The sequence below is a fragment of the Arachis duranensis genome, unplaced genomic scaffold, assembly GCF_000817695.3.
Source record: "Arachis duranensis cultivar V14167 unplaced genomic scaffold, aradu.V14167.gnm2.J7QH unplaced_Scaffold_165934, whole genome shotgun sequence".
Classification (NCBI taxonomy): domain Eukaryota; kingdom Viridiplantae; phylum Streptophyta; class Magnoliopsida; order Fabales; family Fabaceae; genus Arachis; species Arachis duranensis.
In genome coordinates, this window is record NW_026264258.1 from 2,422,883 (window position 1) to 2,439,276 (window position 16,394).

The 16,394-nt window shown below is 32.4% G+C and overlaps 1 protein-coding gene across 1 annotated transcript; it reads right to left on the reverse strand.

Annotated features, from left to right (window-relative positions):
• Nucleotides 1-743: 743 nt before the first annotated feature.
• LOC127743954 (membrane-bound transcription factor site-2 protease homolog) lies at nt 744-6,441 on the reverse strand. The gene is made up of 12 exons (XM_052256209.1): nt 6,281-6,441; nt 5,876-5,969; nt 5,265-5,458; nt 4,721-4,786; nt 4,569-4,635; nt 4,358-4,456; nt 4,079-4,182; nt 2,719-2,866; nt 2,532-2,612; nt 1,976-2,437; nt 1,532-1,852; nt 744-1,097 (listed from the first exon to the last, which is right to left on the reverse strand). The coding sequence occupies exons 3-12, from the start codon at nt 5,384-5,386 to the stop codon at nt 948-950; spliced, it is 1,620 nt and encodes a 539-aa protein (XP_052112169.1). The 5' UTR covers nt 5,387-5,458; nt 5,876-5,969; nt 6,281-6,441; the 3' UTR covers nt 744-947.
• Nucleotides 6,442-16,394: the final 9,953 nt, after the last annotated feature.

Consider the following 16,394-nt stretch of genomic DNA (forward strand, 5'->3'; position numbering starts at 1 on the left):
GGATGGTTGATTAAGACATTAGCAAATTAGCATTTTAGAATATGTAATATTCTAAATCACCACCAACCCAAAAGTATATCATTAGAACATAATAAAATTCCAAATCTTTTCCTTTTCCTTTTTACCCTCTATGTCCATCACTGTCCTTTCATTTAGACTTTGGAAAGTGAAACCAAAACAAAAGAAAGATAAAAAAAGAAAAGGAAAGTGAAATTTATCATTCTCAAGCTATATGTTTCAGAAACTACTCATAAGTCATAACTTTGCATGTGTCAAATTCTAAGTGAAGGGTAAGAAAGGGAACAAGAAAATGAAACTAGGAATTTGGACCTTTGAATACACAAGCAAATTCCTTTCTTTCTCTTTTTTGTTTTATTAGTCTTATGCTGAAATTCTTTTTGTTGGAGTCAACAGGATCGAACTCTAGACCTTTAAGTTATAGAAGTTTTGGTACTATGTCATAATACCACTTCTCCCAAAGAATTAAGTTAATAGGAAGAGTCATATGAACGGTTATATTTGTAACAATTTTGTTCACATTATCAAGAAAGTGTAAAATATTTACCAAAGATAACTAGTTTCTCTACAAACTGATCAGGGAAGTTCAGTGTGTAAAAAACCAGCACTTTCTTGCTTGAAGGGTTCAGTTAGTTCCAAACAAGTTATGTGAACATGAACCGTCCTCTGATTTATGTATACAACATATACATGCACACAGAATGATTGGATCAATGCGAATCACATTCCAATAAACAAGATCAGATCACATTCCAATAAACGAGACTTGATTTCGAAAGATTATTTGTGTGCATGTGCATGTGCATGTTCATGGAAGTTCACTCTCAGGTTTAGAAATCAAAATTTTGAACATTCAGATGTTCACCAAGGAACCGGAATGTTCACATAATCACACTTCATAAGACAACAAAAATGATCTCAGAAAGCAACTAAAGGAGTTCTTGAAAAAAGGCTATAACAGAAGTAAGAAACCCACTGATAAGGCATAGTCTAAGAACCGTCTTCCGCTTTCTTGCGCTTAATGAAGTAAAGTAGGCGAGAGTTGCATCTAAAATGGATTCACCGTCGAGAAAATACACCTGAAAGTATCATCATATTAGAGGAAATTAAAGCAAACAGCATACTGCCATGAGAAGGAATACAAAAGATTTTTGTGCACATTCGATTCCACATTTCTTCCCATCTTTGTTTATTTGACAACAAAGATAGTTTGTAGCATAAAGAAACCAAAACCACTGTCTCTAGTCAGGGATCACTTGTAGGACATGGAACACAATAACCCACAGATATTGTGACAAAAGCCTTTAGTTAACGTTTTCTTAGCATTATTGTGGTGATTTTTCTTTCTACCATTTCTTAATTCAGCACCAACTTAACATATGAATCATGTTTAACCCACAAATGATGGATATATTTAAGTATGACCATTTTCCGCTTAAATACGCAAATGCAGAAGTGATGCTTGATATAAGAGAATGCCTATCATATGCAAGAAGCTGTTTTCATCACTTACCGGCAAAGTATTGAGAAAAACCAGAGCCAGAGAGACATGAAATGTCCATACCAAAATATTTTCCAGTAAATTTGGAAAATAAGCGGCAAGTTTTAGTCCCCAGCGAGGCTGATATGACGTTAGCTGAATTGAATGAGCCATTGAAATGGCATCACCAACAAAAATAAAAGTCCCACCACAATTAGTTTCCTTAAGGCCAGAAGTTTCAGAAGCTGGTAATCTCTTTCTTTCATGTAATGAACATTCCGGAGAAGTACTTGAATATGTGATCTCAACCCATACTGTGCCAGGCTCCTGAACCGGTGCTAAACAAAACTCATCCTGTAAACAAGAAAGAGAACATTCAGCAGCTATAGTATCTTTATCTTATCATATCTTGTTGCCATGTGATCAACAGAGTGGACAAAAATTTGAAAGCTTAGAAACATTCAGAGATTTTAGTACCCGAGTGCATGTACAACTTCCATTTGTTGTAGCTAGGCTCCCGTCATCACCACATTTATCAAGTCTGACAACATCTTTAGCATTTAAGCAGTATATAGTCGATCGTCTATTTGAAGGGTCAATTTTTCTCTTATCATCATTCAGAGTAACATTATTGGAGCACAAAACTTTTACAAATGCTGTAAGTTCACTGGGACAAGCATATTGATTTTCTGGCAATCCTGTAATCTTGCCTTCTTCCATCATAAAACTAGAGACACAGTAACCCTTCATTCTATTGATAACCCCCGCGTCTCCGGTGTGCCCGGAAATATCTACATTATGAAGCTTGCTATTATATGTTAAAGTATTAACTTCCAACCACTCTTGTGCATTTCTAATTGGTACATTATCCACTGATACAATAACATCACCAGGAGCCAAAAAACCAGACAAAGGTGACGTTGGTAGTACATCCAAAACCTGTGCCCACACATAGCCATTGAAAATGCAATAAGTAAGCTGTGCATGCGAAAACCAAAGAATGTATTATGTTATTAATATCAAGAAAAAATACCATGGGACTATGGCCGCTACTGTATAAGGGAAACAAGAACATGGGCAACAGGAATAATGTCAATCCGCAAGCTGCACAACACTAGAGGAGAAAGGTTGAAGCCTTTGAGGAAAAAAATAAAATAAAATATGAAAAACATAGAATATTAAAAATGAGTCAAATTGATCCTATCTCAAATTCAACTTACAACTGCATTGTGCCAAATTCCAGCAGAATACACACTAAGGGAAGTCCAATGTGGAACAGTTTGTAGCAATTCATCGTTGAAGGCAACTAGAGCACCAGGAAATAGAACTGCAATGAAGATAGCGACATACTCTATTTGTATCCCCTCACTGCTTTCCTTCAAAAAGGTGTAGCATAAGAATCTAACTGTTTGCCATTTCAAGCAAAACTAAATTTTGGGATTTTAGGTATCTACAAGTTCATGAACGAAAAATAATAACAAATTTAACTACACAAATCATCTCATCATTGGTAACATTTCTTTTCATTTCTTTTTAAATTCTTTTTAACAGCCTTCAAAACAAACTAAGTTTTGGGATTCTAGGTATCTGCATAAGCATAAACTAAATAAAAGAATAACAAATTTGACTACATAAATCATCTCATCATTGGTAGCTTGTTTTTGGGTGATAGAATCACCATTAACATTTCTTTGCATCGGTTTTAGATCCTGTTAACTGCCTTCAAAGGAACTAAAGATATTACCATAACCACTGATGCTGAAATATGTGAGATCACTACAGGGCGCTTAAATATATCTCAAATTACAAAGGCTAAAAATATAAAATGAATTATTCTTGGACAGAAATTGAGACAGATGTGTATCTATTACGAGAACAAAATAAGGGGTTTATGTACTTGCATAACAAACCTTCATTTCTAGCTGGTAGGATAACAACATTATTATGTGGGAAGCAGGGCAATAGTCAATGCAAGTCACTCAAGTAGGCAATGTATTGTTGTTCCTCCAAAGCAACTGGCATAACGTGATGTGTCATTTGGTAGTTGTGGTATTGTCATGAAAATTGGAGTAGATCAAAATTTTGAAATATTCTTAAACAACTACTGGGAGATTTCAGAGGAAATTCTATTCTTCTAACCCCCTAACTTCTCTCCAAATTATGTAAGCTACTTAAATTTCACAGCTCATGATATGCATAGAGGACTTTCCCTCTTAGACATATTGAAATATTGAAAAGCTATGATTTATGGATAAATCTTTTGTTTGTTTTTCTTTATAGAGGAATACTTATCCTCTATCTTTACTATCATATTATCCATCTCCTCATCTTAATGAAATTTGTCTTTTATCCCCCCAAACACCAAAAAAAAGGAATAAAAAAAATCACAGCTTTATAATAAAGTAATTCAATATAACAATTAGAATGACAAAGTAGACACAGTGATGTCAATTTACATATTTTCTTTCCAAAAATTGACCTGTATAGTCCAAAAGGTTTATCTAACTAGATAGTGATGTCACTCACGAAATGTTGTAGCTTGAAACTTCAATTAGAAGGGTAGTAAGCAAGACAACTGACCTAGTGGCTGCAACAGCATGACCAAATTCATGAACAACGACCGATATGATGGTAGAAATACATACATACCCTGCATCAGCAAGTGATAAGCTCGAACCAGACGGCTGTATAGATTACAGTAAGTTAATAAGAGGATCACAAAGAATGATTATTTACATTCACATTGTTTTGATATTTTACTATTGAAATATCTTCTTTGTATTTGCTATCCTTTCTTAAAAAGTAAAAAAATAAAACTTCATTCAAACTTAGAGAGAAGAAAAAAATGTAGTTGCAAACCAAGGAGGGAAGCTCAAAGAGCAAAGCATTTCTAAGGTTTCCAAGCTTGTTGCCACCGCTAGAGAGATGAAATGCTTTAGCTAATTCCCAGAGAAGAATCTGTGCAAGTATTTGATATATACAACTTAATCAAAAGCGGCACAGCAGCATATTCTATCTACATATGAAAAAACCATTCAGAAACACGAGATTTCTTAGTAAGGGTGTGTACCAAAGTAACCCCAAGCAAAGCAGAAAGTGCAAATCCAACCCCAACTGAAAACCACACTTTTAAAAACCTGTAAGATAACAAAGGCATTCAAGTAATCAGAAACATGAAGTAATCAAAATTAAAAAACAAAAGAGGGTTGTATAAGGGACCACCTAGCATATCTGCGACCAAAATGGAACAGCGGTTTGTTAAATGTAGAGATTTTGTAGTCACAATACCTGCATTCATATAAAGCAACTCTGGATTACATTAATTCAAAGAGAGAGGACAGAAATGGCGTGGGGATCACAATTTTTTTCCTTAAAAATAAGGACAAGAAGAAACTTTTGATGTAAGTTATTTCAGCAAAAATAAAGTAATCCAAATACACACCTTTGTATTAGACTACTGTAGATCCTAAAACCCTAAATCCTAATACAGATACAGTATCTCTTGATTACATTAATTCTACGGAACAAATACACACAATTATTTTTTTCCTTCAAAAAATGCCACAAGAAACTTTTGATTGAGTACAAATAAACAACCCAAAAGCCTTTGATCATGAGCTATTTTGAACACATCATAAACTGTCTGGTTTTGCCCAATTTTTACATGTAAAAAAAAAACTATTTTTTTCCATCTAAAAGTACTCTTTTTCCTTCTGAATACAGAAAATGCAATCCACATAGATGGAAATATAGAAAGAAGATTTACCAACAGGAAATGGTATTGTTGGGAACATGATGATGAGAAGCTGCATGAAGGGGAAGAAGAGTGTTGGTTCGTGTGTGCCTTTGATTCCCAAACCTCCTCATTCTTCTAGAATCCACTTCCATCACTGAATAGTAATCCTACTTAATAGTGCTAATTGTTGTTAATTAATAATCACATATATTTTGTTGCTTTCCCTGCATTGAAAATGAACAAGAAATTTGTAATTTTTTTTAGCTGATAAATTAAAACGCTAAACGAAACAAGGAGACAAACATTGGAAGCTAAGATGAAGATGAAAGAAGAGGGAAGCGAGCTGAGGCATCAACGTTCCAGTTCCATGCCATTAAAGAAGGAGCTCGATTATCCGCCGGTAGTGGTGGTGGCGGCGTCGGAGAAGGGCGGAGGCCGGAGGGAATTGGGTGGTGGGAGTGTTGATAGTGTTCTTGTGTAAATAAATGAGTAAATTGTTGTAAAATAAATAAATAAGGAAGACTCTTCATCTTAGCTTCCAATGTTTTATACAGAACAACCTAACTAAATTACAAACTATCATAATTTAATCATTCATTCACATCAAACAAGAGTTTACAAGCTCTAGAGATTCTAGATACCTTGGATAAATCTTGTAAGATTTCGAACCTTGCTTCTCCCATTAAGTGTCATATGCTGCATCTGGCCATTTTCAGTAGAACTCTTGCATTCTGCCTAAAATTCATAAAAGATTAGAAGATAAAACAACATTTTATGAGAAAAAAATACCAGGAAAAAATCATTAATCTCCACAAATCAGAGTCCCAAAGGGCAGAACCCGAGCAATCTTACTAACAAACCCCATTCACAATAAAATAACAGAGGAGGTAAATGTTTGTATGTGCTTATCTGTTTTATTTTTAATAAATTAAATTATATTTTCTTTTGGAATTCTAATCAATTAATCAGAGAGAAAGCTCGAACAGAGAGACGAAACTGCCGGCGAAGACAGAGAGAAAGCTCGAACAGGGGAGACGACGACAGACCTTCCTACGACGGCGAGGTGGCTTCCAAGGACGACGACGGAGCTTCCACACGCGACACAGCTTCCTACGTTGGCGACAGAGCTTCCACACGCGGCGCCTGTCCCAGCGGAGAAAAGTTCGGCGATGACAATGAAAGGCTGCGGGCTGGGGGTAGGTGTCAGTAGCCACGGATCCAAAAATTTTAACACGAGGAACCAAATTTTAGATAATTTTTTTATAAAGATAATTAACATATAATTTTTAAAAAATTTTTTCTTTTAACAACGTAAATTTAAAAGAAAAATGAGTATTTTTTACAAGAAAATAATATCTAAAGTACGTAATGTGATTACCAAAATATAACTACGTAAATCATTATTAATATAATAATATAAATATTAAATATATTAATATAAAAAATAAATGATTTTTTTAAATATAGAGATCATTATATAAAAACTAATTTAAAAAGTACAAAGACTTGAGGGTATGATATTAAATTAGTTAAGTAAAAAATATTAGTAAATTAAATAATTAAGACATAAATCCATTACATAATAAATAATAATACATATAAAACTATTAAATTACATAATATTTTTTTTTATTTTTTAAACACATATCTTATATATAAGTATAGCCCTGACTACGAGATTAGAGTTCTTATTCTTTCAATGTCCAATTTTCAGAGAAAAAGAGAGGAGAAGGACTGAATGTCTGGATCACTGGGGCTGCATTGGGGATTAGATTAGAGCTTTTTTTTTTTAAGGGTGAAACAGCGCCGTTTTTTAAAAGGTTATACTGAACCAAAAATCCTTCAATAAATTGGCCAGTTTTTAACGGTTTATCGATTAATCGTTGATTTTGGCCAATTCTTGAACCGGTTTTTTGCTTGACGATTTATAAAGTCAATCAAATTTACTAAGTGATTGGTTCTCTGGTAATCCAGTTGATCTGATTAGTTTAGTTCGGTTTTCAAAATTATGAAGAAGAGAAAATAAATATAAATAGAATATTCTCCCATTAATTTTCACTAATATTATTATCTTAATGTATTAGAGATAATTCATATATTAATATTATATATTATAGCATAAGTAAGAAGAGAAAAAGAAATGGAGAAATATTTTGTATTCATATTGTTGTGTTTATTTCAGATTGATGCTTCCTCTATTTATACACACAAATCGTCTTCTCTTTCAACTATCATTAATTTCATTCTTCTTTGGTAACATGAGTCTTCAATATTGAAAAACTATGAACTGTCCATATTAAATGGACATCCATCATAGTTATCACAACACTCCCCTTTGGATGTTCATTTAAGAATATGCCTCGTTAAAACTTTTATTAAAGAAAAACTCAATGGGAAAAAACTTTAATGAAGGAAAAAGAGTATAATATCCTTTGTGATAGGGACTGCCTCATTAAAAACATTGTCAAGAAAAATCCAATGGAAAAAAATCTGACCAAAGAAAAAAGAATACAATCCCCCCTCTTGTTGACGTCATTTAATATCTCGAAATCAACGCATCCCAATCTGATATACCAATTTCTCAAAGGAGAATTTTGAAAGTGACTTTGTAAATAAATCTGCCTGATTATCATTTGAGCGGATCTGCTGGACATCAATTGTTCCTTGATTTCGAAAGCCATGAGTGAAGAAAAATTTTGGAGAAATATACTTTGTTCTATCATTTTTTATGTATCCATGCTTAAATTGAGCAATACATGCTGTATTATCTTCAAACAAGACAGTTAGAGCTATTTTATGATCAATTAGTCCACATGATGACGGAATATATTGAATCAAACTCTTGAGCCAAAAACACTCGCGACTTGCTTCATGTATCGCTAGTATTTCAGCATGGTTAGAGGAGGTTGCTGCTATCGTCTGTTTCGTGGACCTCCACGATATAGCAGTACCACCATATGTGAACAAGTATCTTGTTTGAGATATTTCTTTGTGTGGATCAACCAAGTATCCTGCATCTGCATAGCCAACTAGTTGTGACTTAGATCCATATGAATAAAACAATCCTATATCAACTGTTCCATGAAGATATCGAAAGATTTTTTTTATTCCATTCCAATGTCTTCTAATTGGAGAGGAACTATACCTTGCTAATAAGTTTGCAGCAAATGATATATCTGGTCGTGTATTATTAGCAAAATACATTAGTGCTCCAATGACACTAAGATATGGTACTTCAAGATCAAGGATATTTTTATTTTCTTTCTTAGGATGAAATTGATCATTTTCCACATCCAAAGACCTTATGATCATTGGGGTACTTAACGAATGTGGCTTATCCATATAAAATCTCTTCAAGATCTTTTTTGTGTATGTTATTTGATGAATAAAGATCTCATTTTTTGTACGTTCGATATGCAGGCCAAGACGAAATTTAGTCTTTTCAAGATTTTTCATATCAAACTCTTCTTTTAGAGCTTTTATAATTGTTGGAACCTTTTCAGGGGTTCTAATGATATTTAATTCATCAAGATACACGGTAATTATAATGAATCCATATGCAGATTTCTTTATAAAAATACATGAACAGTTATCATCATTCTTGAATCTGGTTTTGGCTAGATACTCATTAAGACGATTATACCATATTCGCCCAGATTGCTTTAGACCATATAAAGATCTTTGCAATTTGACTGAGTATAACCCCTGTGAATATTCATTGGATGGTTTAGATATATTTAATCCTTTAGGGACTTTCATATAGATATCACGATCTAATGATCCGTATAAATAGGTTGTTACAATATCCATTAGGTGCATATGTATTTTATGGTATGTGGATAAACTGATTTGTTATTCTTTGTAAATGTACAATCTTTTAAACTTCTAGTTCAGATTGACCTGATCAAGGATCTAAATGCATCAAGGATGATGCATTACAATTAAGTTCATTTTCAGGAAGCTTATTCTCTCCCCCCTAATGTTAAAAATTTTGATTTATCAAATTGACAATCTGTAAATCGGACTTTAAATATATCTCCAGTTTGTATCTCAAGATACCTCACTATATACGGAAAATCATATCCAACATATATTCCCAATTTTCTTTGGGGTCCCATTTTTGTGCGAGAAAGTGGTGCAATGGAAATATATATTGCACACCCGAATATTCTTAAATGAAAAACATTTAGCTACTGGCTAAAAGCTAATTACATAGGAGAGAACTGATGATAACTTGTTGGTCTTAAATGAATAAGTGTTGCGGCATGTAAAATAGCATGCCTCCAAGTCGAGATTGGGAGATATGTTCTCATAAGTAAGGGTCTAGCAATTAATTGGAGGCGTTTAATAAGTGATTCTGCTAACCCATTTTGTTAGTAAACATGAGGTACTGGATGTTCAACGCTTATTCTGTTAGCCATATAATAAGCATCAAAGGCTTGGGAAGTAAATTCACCAGTGTTATCAAGACGAATTGCTTTGATTGGATTTTTTGAAAACTGTGCTTTTAATCGAATAATTTGAGTAAATAATCTTACAAATGCCAGGTTGCGAGAAGACAATAAGCACGCATGTAACCATCTCAAAGATGCGTCTATTAGGACCATAAAATATCTAAAAGATCCACATGGTGGATGAATAGGTCCACATATATCACCTTGAATCCTTTATAGGAACTCAAGGGACTCAAATCAAATATTTACTGGTGATGACCTTAAAATTAGCTTTCTTTAAGAACATGCAGCACAACAAAATTCACTAGATTTAAGAATCTTTTGGTTCTTTAGTAAATGTCCATGGGAGTTTTCAATAATTTTTTGTATCATGGTTGTTCCCGGATGATCCAATCGGTCATGCCAAATTATAAATTCATTTGGGCTGGTAAACTTCGGGTTTACAATGGCACGTGATTCAATTGCACTAATTTTAGTGTAATATAATCTAGATGAAAGTGAGGATAACTTTTCTAATATAACTTTTTTATTTAAATCATGAGTTGTGATACATAAGTATTCATATTTTCCCTCATTCATTATTTTAGTATTATATCCATTTCGGCGAATATCTTTGAAACTCAATAAGTTCCTTAGAGACTTAGTAGACAACAGTACATTATTTATTATGAATTTTGTTCCTCCAAGAAACAAAATTATAGTTCTTTCGGAACCTTCTATCACATTGCCTGAGCCAATAATAGTATTAACATATTCTTCTTTTGGCACAACATGAGTAAAATATATATTACTTTTGCGAATAGTATGCGAACTTGCACTATCTACAAGGCAAACATCTTCACTATATGTCCTTACCATTTTCTTCAAAGACAAATAAAAATAATAAAATGAGTAGAAGTATATGCGCAGCAAATTTATTTTGTTTTTCTAAAAAATACTGTATATAGTATCATATACTAAAAATTTTATTATCATTATTTTAAAACTTGACACATTTAATGATTTCGAAATTCTTAAACATAAACATTAATATTTTATTAAACGTTGTTTATATGCATCATACTTGAAATTCAAATGCATAGAAAATAAAATTTAACAAGAAGTTTCTTACATTATTTATTTACATGAATACTTAACAATCCCACATATTAAATTATTTTATCATTGATCAAATGACCAATATTTTCTTTAGAATCATCAAAGAAATCAGATACATCATAATGAGTGGTGGGATTTTCAACATCATTTGAAACGAAATTCGCCTCCTTTCCTTTGTCGTCCATTTTCAAAGATGCTTGATAAAGATCGACTATGTGCCTTGAGGTACGACAGGTACGCGGCCAATGACCATTTCCACCACAATGGAAATATTTATCATCTGTTGATTTATTTTGCCCATTGTTTCTTTCTTTATCCCACTTCTCGTGAGATCCTTTCTTGTGAACATAACTTTTTTTTCTTCCATAATTTTTCTTGTTGCCAAAACTTTGCTATTTACCTCTTCTAGGGTTATGATTTGTCGCATTTGCTTCAGAAAATGGGGCGGTACCGGCTGGGTGCGCTTCATGATTTTTTAAAAGCAATTCATTGTTGCGTTCAGCAACAAGAGGGCAAGAAATTGGCTTTTTTATATAAATAAACATATGAAAAAATTTATTTTCAGGAATACGCATGAATTAAAATATTGTCTGAAATACGCATGGCCAACTCAAGGGCGTCGCCCACGAAATGGAGTTGCCCATCAATTCACCCCGGCGCCCGCGAAATGGAGGGGACAGCTGCAGGCTTTGCAATTTCGTAGCTGCCACCAAGGAGATGAAGCACCTCATGGCCGGCGCACACGAAATGGGGCATGTCTAGTCCACCGGCCGCAAATTTTGGAGAGTAGGAGGAGAGTGTAGATAATGGCTTCTTTCGGAGATGATCCAGGAACGTTTATGGGTGTGTTTGGGAAACCCGTTAGAAAGGAAGAAGCACGTTTAGACTTCTTGAAAACTTCAACTTTTGGTTTGACAAATTTTTTTCTCATGAACGCAGAAGTGATTTTCCTACCAAAACTACGTTTACAAGAAGCAACTATTTGTAGCTTCTGCGTTTTCTTAACGGCCTAAAGGATACTAATCATTTATTTACCTGTTACCAATTTTATCCTTTATACATGTTATTGTATTATTTATAGAATTCTTGTTATTTATATTTATATGAGCTCTATTTTTCTATTATTTATTATTTTTATTTTTTTCAACTGTTTGTTTGACATTATACACTTTTATAATTGAGATTTTTGTGTATTATGTTTGTTATTATCTTTTTATAATATAATTTATTGATTCTATTAGGTAAAGTAAATTAAACAAAAAATTAACCGTAAATAATAATAATAGTAAAAATTTATAGCATACAAAAAAAGAATACTAAAAATACTAAAAATATACTATATAAAAAGATCATCAAGAATTTTCAGATTTGTTTCCATCACTACAATGTAAATATTTAAGTTTTTTTATTATTTTTAGTATTCTCTTTTATAATTATAATTCTCGTATACTATGTTTTAGTATAATTTTTTGTAATATAAATTATGATTCCATTAAAAAAGATAAATTAAATAAAAAATTAATCATAGATAATAATAAAATCATAAATTTTAGATTTCAAGTTGGATTTCAAATTAATATTAAGAATAAGACTACCGAGAATATTAGAGTAAGAGTACGATGTAAAAAAAATACTAAAATAACATTCTTACGTTAATACTTAAAAAGTGTAACATATTTGATTAAATATTCTTTTACATATATAAATATATATATCTAAAATTTATATTTTTTATTTAAAAATATATTTTATCTATTTTTATATGTTATTTTTATTTTAGTAAGTAAATATTAATTTTATTATAAAATTAATTAATAACATCTATTTAAATACCCTAATTAAAATGATAGGATAATATAAAAAAATTATTTAACTTGATATCTATTTGGGTAAATTTTTATACAAACTCTCGTTTGTAAACTGTAATTTAAACTCACACGAATTTTTAAATTAATTAAAATGATAGGATAATATAAAAAATTATTTAAGTTGATGTCAATTTTAGTAATTTTTTATGTAAAAGTGATTTTGAATGGTATAAGCCAAACAACATTTATTTTACTATAATCCATTTTGATACAAAAATTACCAAATATAAATCACTTTAACATAAACTTACTTTTTATCATTTCTCAAATTTGCAAAATCAATTTTATGCAAACTCCCGTTTATAAACTGTAATCCAAACACACACTATATAGGCAAATTATGGTCCTAATTCGTGGACGGTACACAAGAAGTGCACCAATTCGTATCCGCTGCCCCTGGTTTTCCCATTTCGTGGATGGCAGCCACTAAATGGCTGTCCCCCATTTCGTGTCCGTCGTAGGTGAATTGGAGCCTACAGATGTCCCCTCCATCTCGCGGGCGCCAGGGATGAGTTGATGGGCAACTCCATTTCGTGGGTAACTCCCTTGAGTTGGCCATGCATATTTCAGACAATAATCCAATCCATGCGTATTCCTGAAAATAAAATTTTTCATATGTTTATTTATATAAAAAAGCCCAAGAAATTAGCTAAAAATATTTTTTCTCTAACATGTCATTATCAGTTATCTTTTTCCCACATAATTTCATTCGTGAGGTGATTCAAAATATTGCTAAATTATATTCATTTATGAATTTAAAATCCTATAGATGCAAGTGCGTCCATTCATATCGGGCTTGAGGAAGTATCACCATCTTTTGATGATTATACTTTTCTTCAAAGTCTTTCCATAGATCTGCAGGATTTTTTAATTTGAGATATTCATTTTTCAATCTTTCATCAAGATGATGATGAAAGAATATCATGGCTTTGGCTTTATCCTTCTGAAATACATTATTTTCAGCCTTAATGGTATCTCTAAGATCTATTGAATCAAGATAGATTTCAACATCTAGTATCCATGATAAATAGTTGTTTTCAGATATATCAAGAATATTAAATTCAAGATAAGAGAGTTTTAACATAATAAAAATTTATTACTAGAGTTTTCCTAAAATTTGATCAGTATCTCGTACTGATAACATGTTGTAAAATAAATAAATAAATAAGGAAGAGAAAATAAATATAAATAGAAAATTCTCCTATTAATTTTCACCAATATTATTATCTTAATGTAATAGAGATAATTCATATATTAATATTATATATTGTAGCATAAGTAAGAAGAGAGAAAGAGATGGAGAAATATTTTGTATTCGTATTACTGTATTTATTTTAGATTGATGCTTCCTGTATTTAAACACACAAATCGTCTTCTCTTTCAACTATCATTAATTTCATTCTCCTTTAGTAACATGAGTCTTCATCATTGAAAAATTATGAACCGTCCATATTAAATGGACATCCATCATACTTATCACAACATAAATAAATTTCATGATTATTTTGATAGGATTAGATTTGTCGTCTTTAAACCAATTTTATGGAGTGGCTTACTCGCTTGTCTGCTTAAACAAGTATATGATATTTGAATTTTTTTTCTGTATGTAGTAATTTATTGGCTAGACTCTTAAATGGAATTCAGATATACGAGACTACAACAAACTAATCCTTTACTAGAGAATACCGTGGACAACAAAAAAAATTTGTAGTTTTTACAAAAAAAAAAGAGCATAAACTACCATTTCTACATACAAAAGTTAAAAACGCTGACATATCTACCCATAGAAGAAAGAAATTACCATTTGTACCCATAAAATATAGGTTCCACACAACAAAATTATTCAAACACTAAAAAATTACTTAAAAATCCTAAATTACCCTTATCTGCACCACCACTTTAGGTGATTTTTTAGTGTTTGGATAATTTTATTGTATAAAACCCATATTTCATAGGTACAAATGGTAATTTTCTTCTTCTATGGATAGATATGTCAGTATTTTTAACTTTCGTAGATATAAATAGTAGTTTACTCCAAAAAAAATATCATATTTAACCAATTAGGATTGATTAAATGATTAGCTCATTTATCCACTTAAATAAGTGTAGGAAACTCAAATTTATGACAGATTAATCTTTTTTACCTGTCAAGTTAGAAAATACTGTAAACAAAAAATAAATTTGTCTGTCTTTACTCTATTCTTTAAGAATACCAAAATGAGTGCTTTACAGAAAAAAAATACAAGCATATATTAAAATAATTCTTTATTTTTATAAATGTTCAAATAGGTTTCTTAGATACGAGTTTTTTTTTACTTTGATTTCGTTAGTTTTGATAGGGGCAAGCGGGGAAACAACGAAGAGAAAAAAACAGAGAGGATCGTTGATAATGGCGGTAGAAAGAATACGAAAGGTGTCACAAGGGCTGTAGCAGGTGAGGGATCATCGAAGATTCATAACAAAGTACTCCAAGGGTCTCCTTTAGAGACAAGGTGGTGGGTGCATCTACGGCCAAGGTGTTGCTGGTGGCTGAAATCCTTGTGGGGGAGAAAATGGCAACATTTGTGAAAAAGCAAGGTGATGCAGACATATCATGCGTTACCTTCAAGCCTGCAGCGAGAGAGGCGTTGGTGATGCCCTATTTAAATGCCAATTGTAATTAAGGTTTTGAACAAAAACTTTAGTTACATGGCTATAGTTCATAAGTTCAAGGGTGTTTGGAGGAGGAAGGGAGGTTACAAAGTTTTAGATATTGGTTTTGGCTATTTTTTGGTCAAGTTTGACCTGCAGGAAGATAGGAAGAGAGTCCTTCTTGGTGGACCATGAATGATTGCAATTCACTATGTGGTAGTGAAACCTTGGAGCCCTGAGTTTGTACCATGCATGTGAGGAATCCTTTGTATCTACATCGGCATGGATAAGAATCTCAAGTTTGAATATCAAGTTCTATCAAAAAGTGATCACGATGAGAATTGGGCAACAGTGGGCATCCCGATTCGAGTTGATCTAGCAGCTAAATCTGCAAAGCGGGACAAGTATGCAAGAATTTATATGATAATTAATTCCCATTGTGTGCCTTTAAATATTGTATGTTGGAATGTGAGAGGGGCATCAAATAAAATGTCCCATTTTCATTGCAAGGAGCTAGTAAAGAAGTATAAATCTTTTTTCATTCTCATTAAAACTCATGTTACTTATGATTCAATGAAGAGATTCTAGGAGAATTTGGGTTTTCAATTTATTGGGATTGTAGAAGCTAATGGTCATAAGAGGGGATTTGGTTCCTGTCTTCTGCTCCACAATTTTTCTGTTCTATTTTGTGGAGCTTTCATCAATGTTTGATAATGGAGATTAATGGTGACGGTAAATCATGGGTGTGTAGTGTTGTTTATGGGAGTCCGCAACCTAAGACTAGAGATGATCTTTAGAATCATTTGATGGAAATCTCTGTTAATTGAGGATCTATGGCTTGTCTTAGGTGATTTTAATGAGATCATAAGTAATCAAGATGTTAAGGGTGGCAAGTTCTACACTTCTCGCAGCAATTTTTTCTCTTCTACTCTGAACTCCTACGGTCTGTTTAATTTGGTTACCAATGGAAGAAGATTTACTTGGTTTTGGTGGATTCAAGGCGATAAGGACGTGACTAAAAAGCTTGATAGAGCTTGCAGTAATGGGGGAATGGAGGTTATTGTTTCTTGAAGCCTTTGCGGAGGTTCTCTGCTGCCTTCACTCTTTTC

What these genes read in the sequence shown, in the direction of transcription:
- LOC127743954 (XM_052256209.1), bottom strand. Translation starts at nt 5,386, where the DNA reads ATGGAAGTGGATTCTAGAAGAATGAGGAGGTTTGGGAATCAAAGGCAC. An exon ending in TTTGGTCGCAGATATGCTAG is followed by an intron (nt 4,636 to 4,720) that starts GTGGTCCCTTAT and finishes GTTATCTTACAG; the next exon opens with GTTTTTAAAAGTGTGGTTTT. An exon ending in GTAGCGGCCATAGTCCCATG is followed by an intron (nt 2,438 to 2,531) that starts GTATTTTTTCTT and finishes GTGTGGGCACAG; the next exon opens with GTTTTGGATGTACTACCAAC.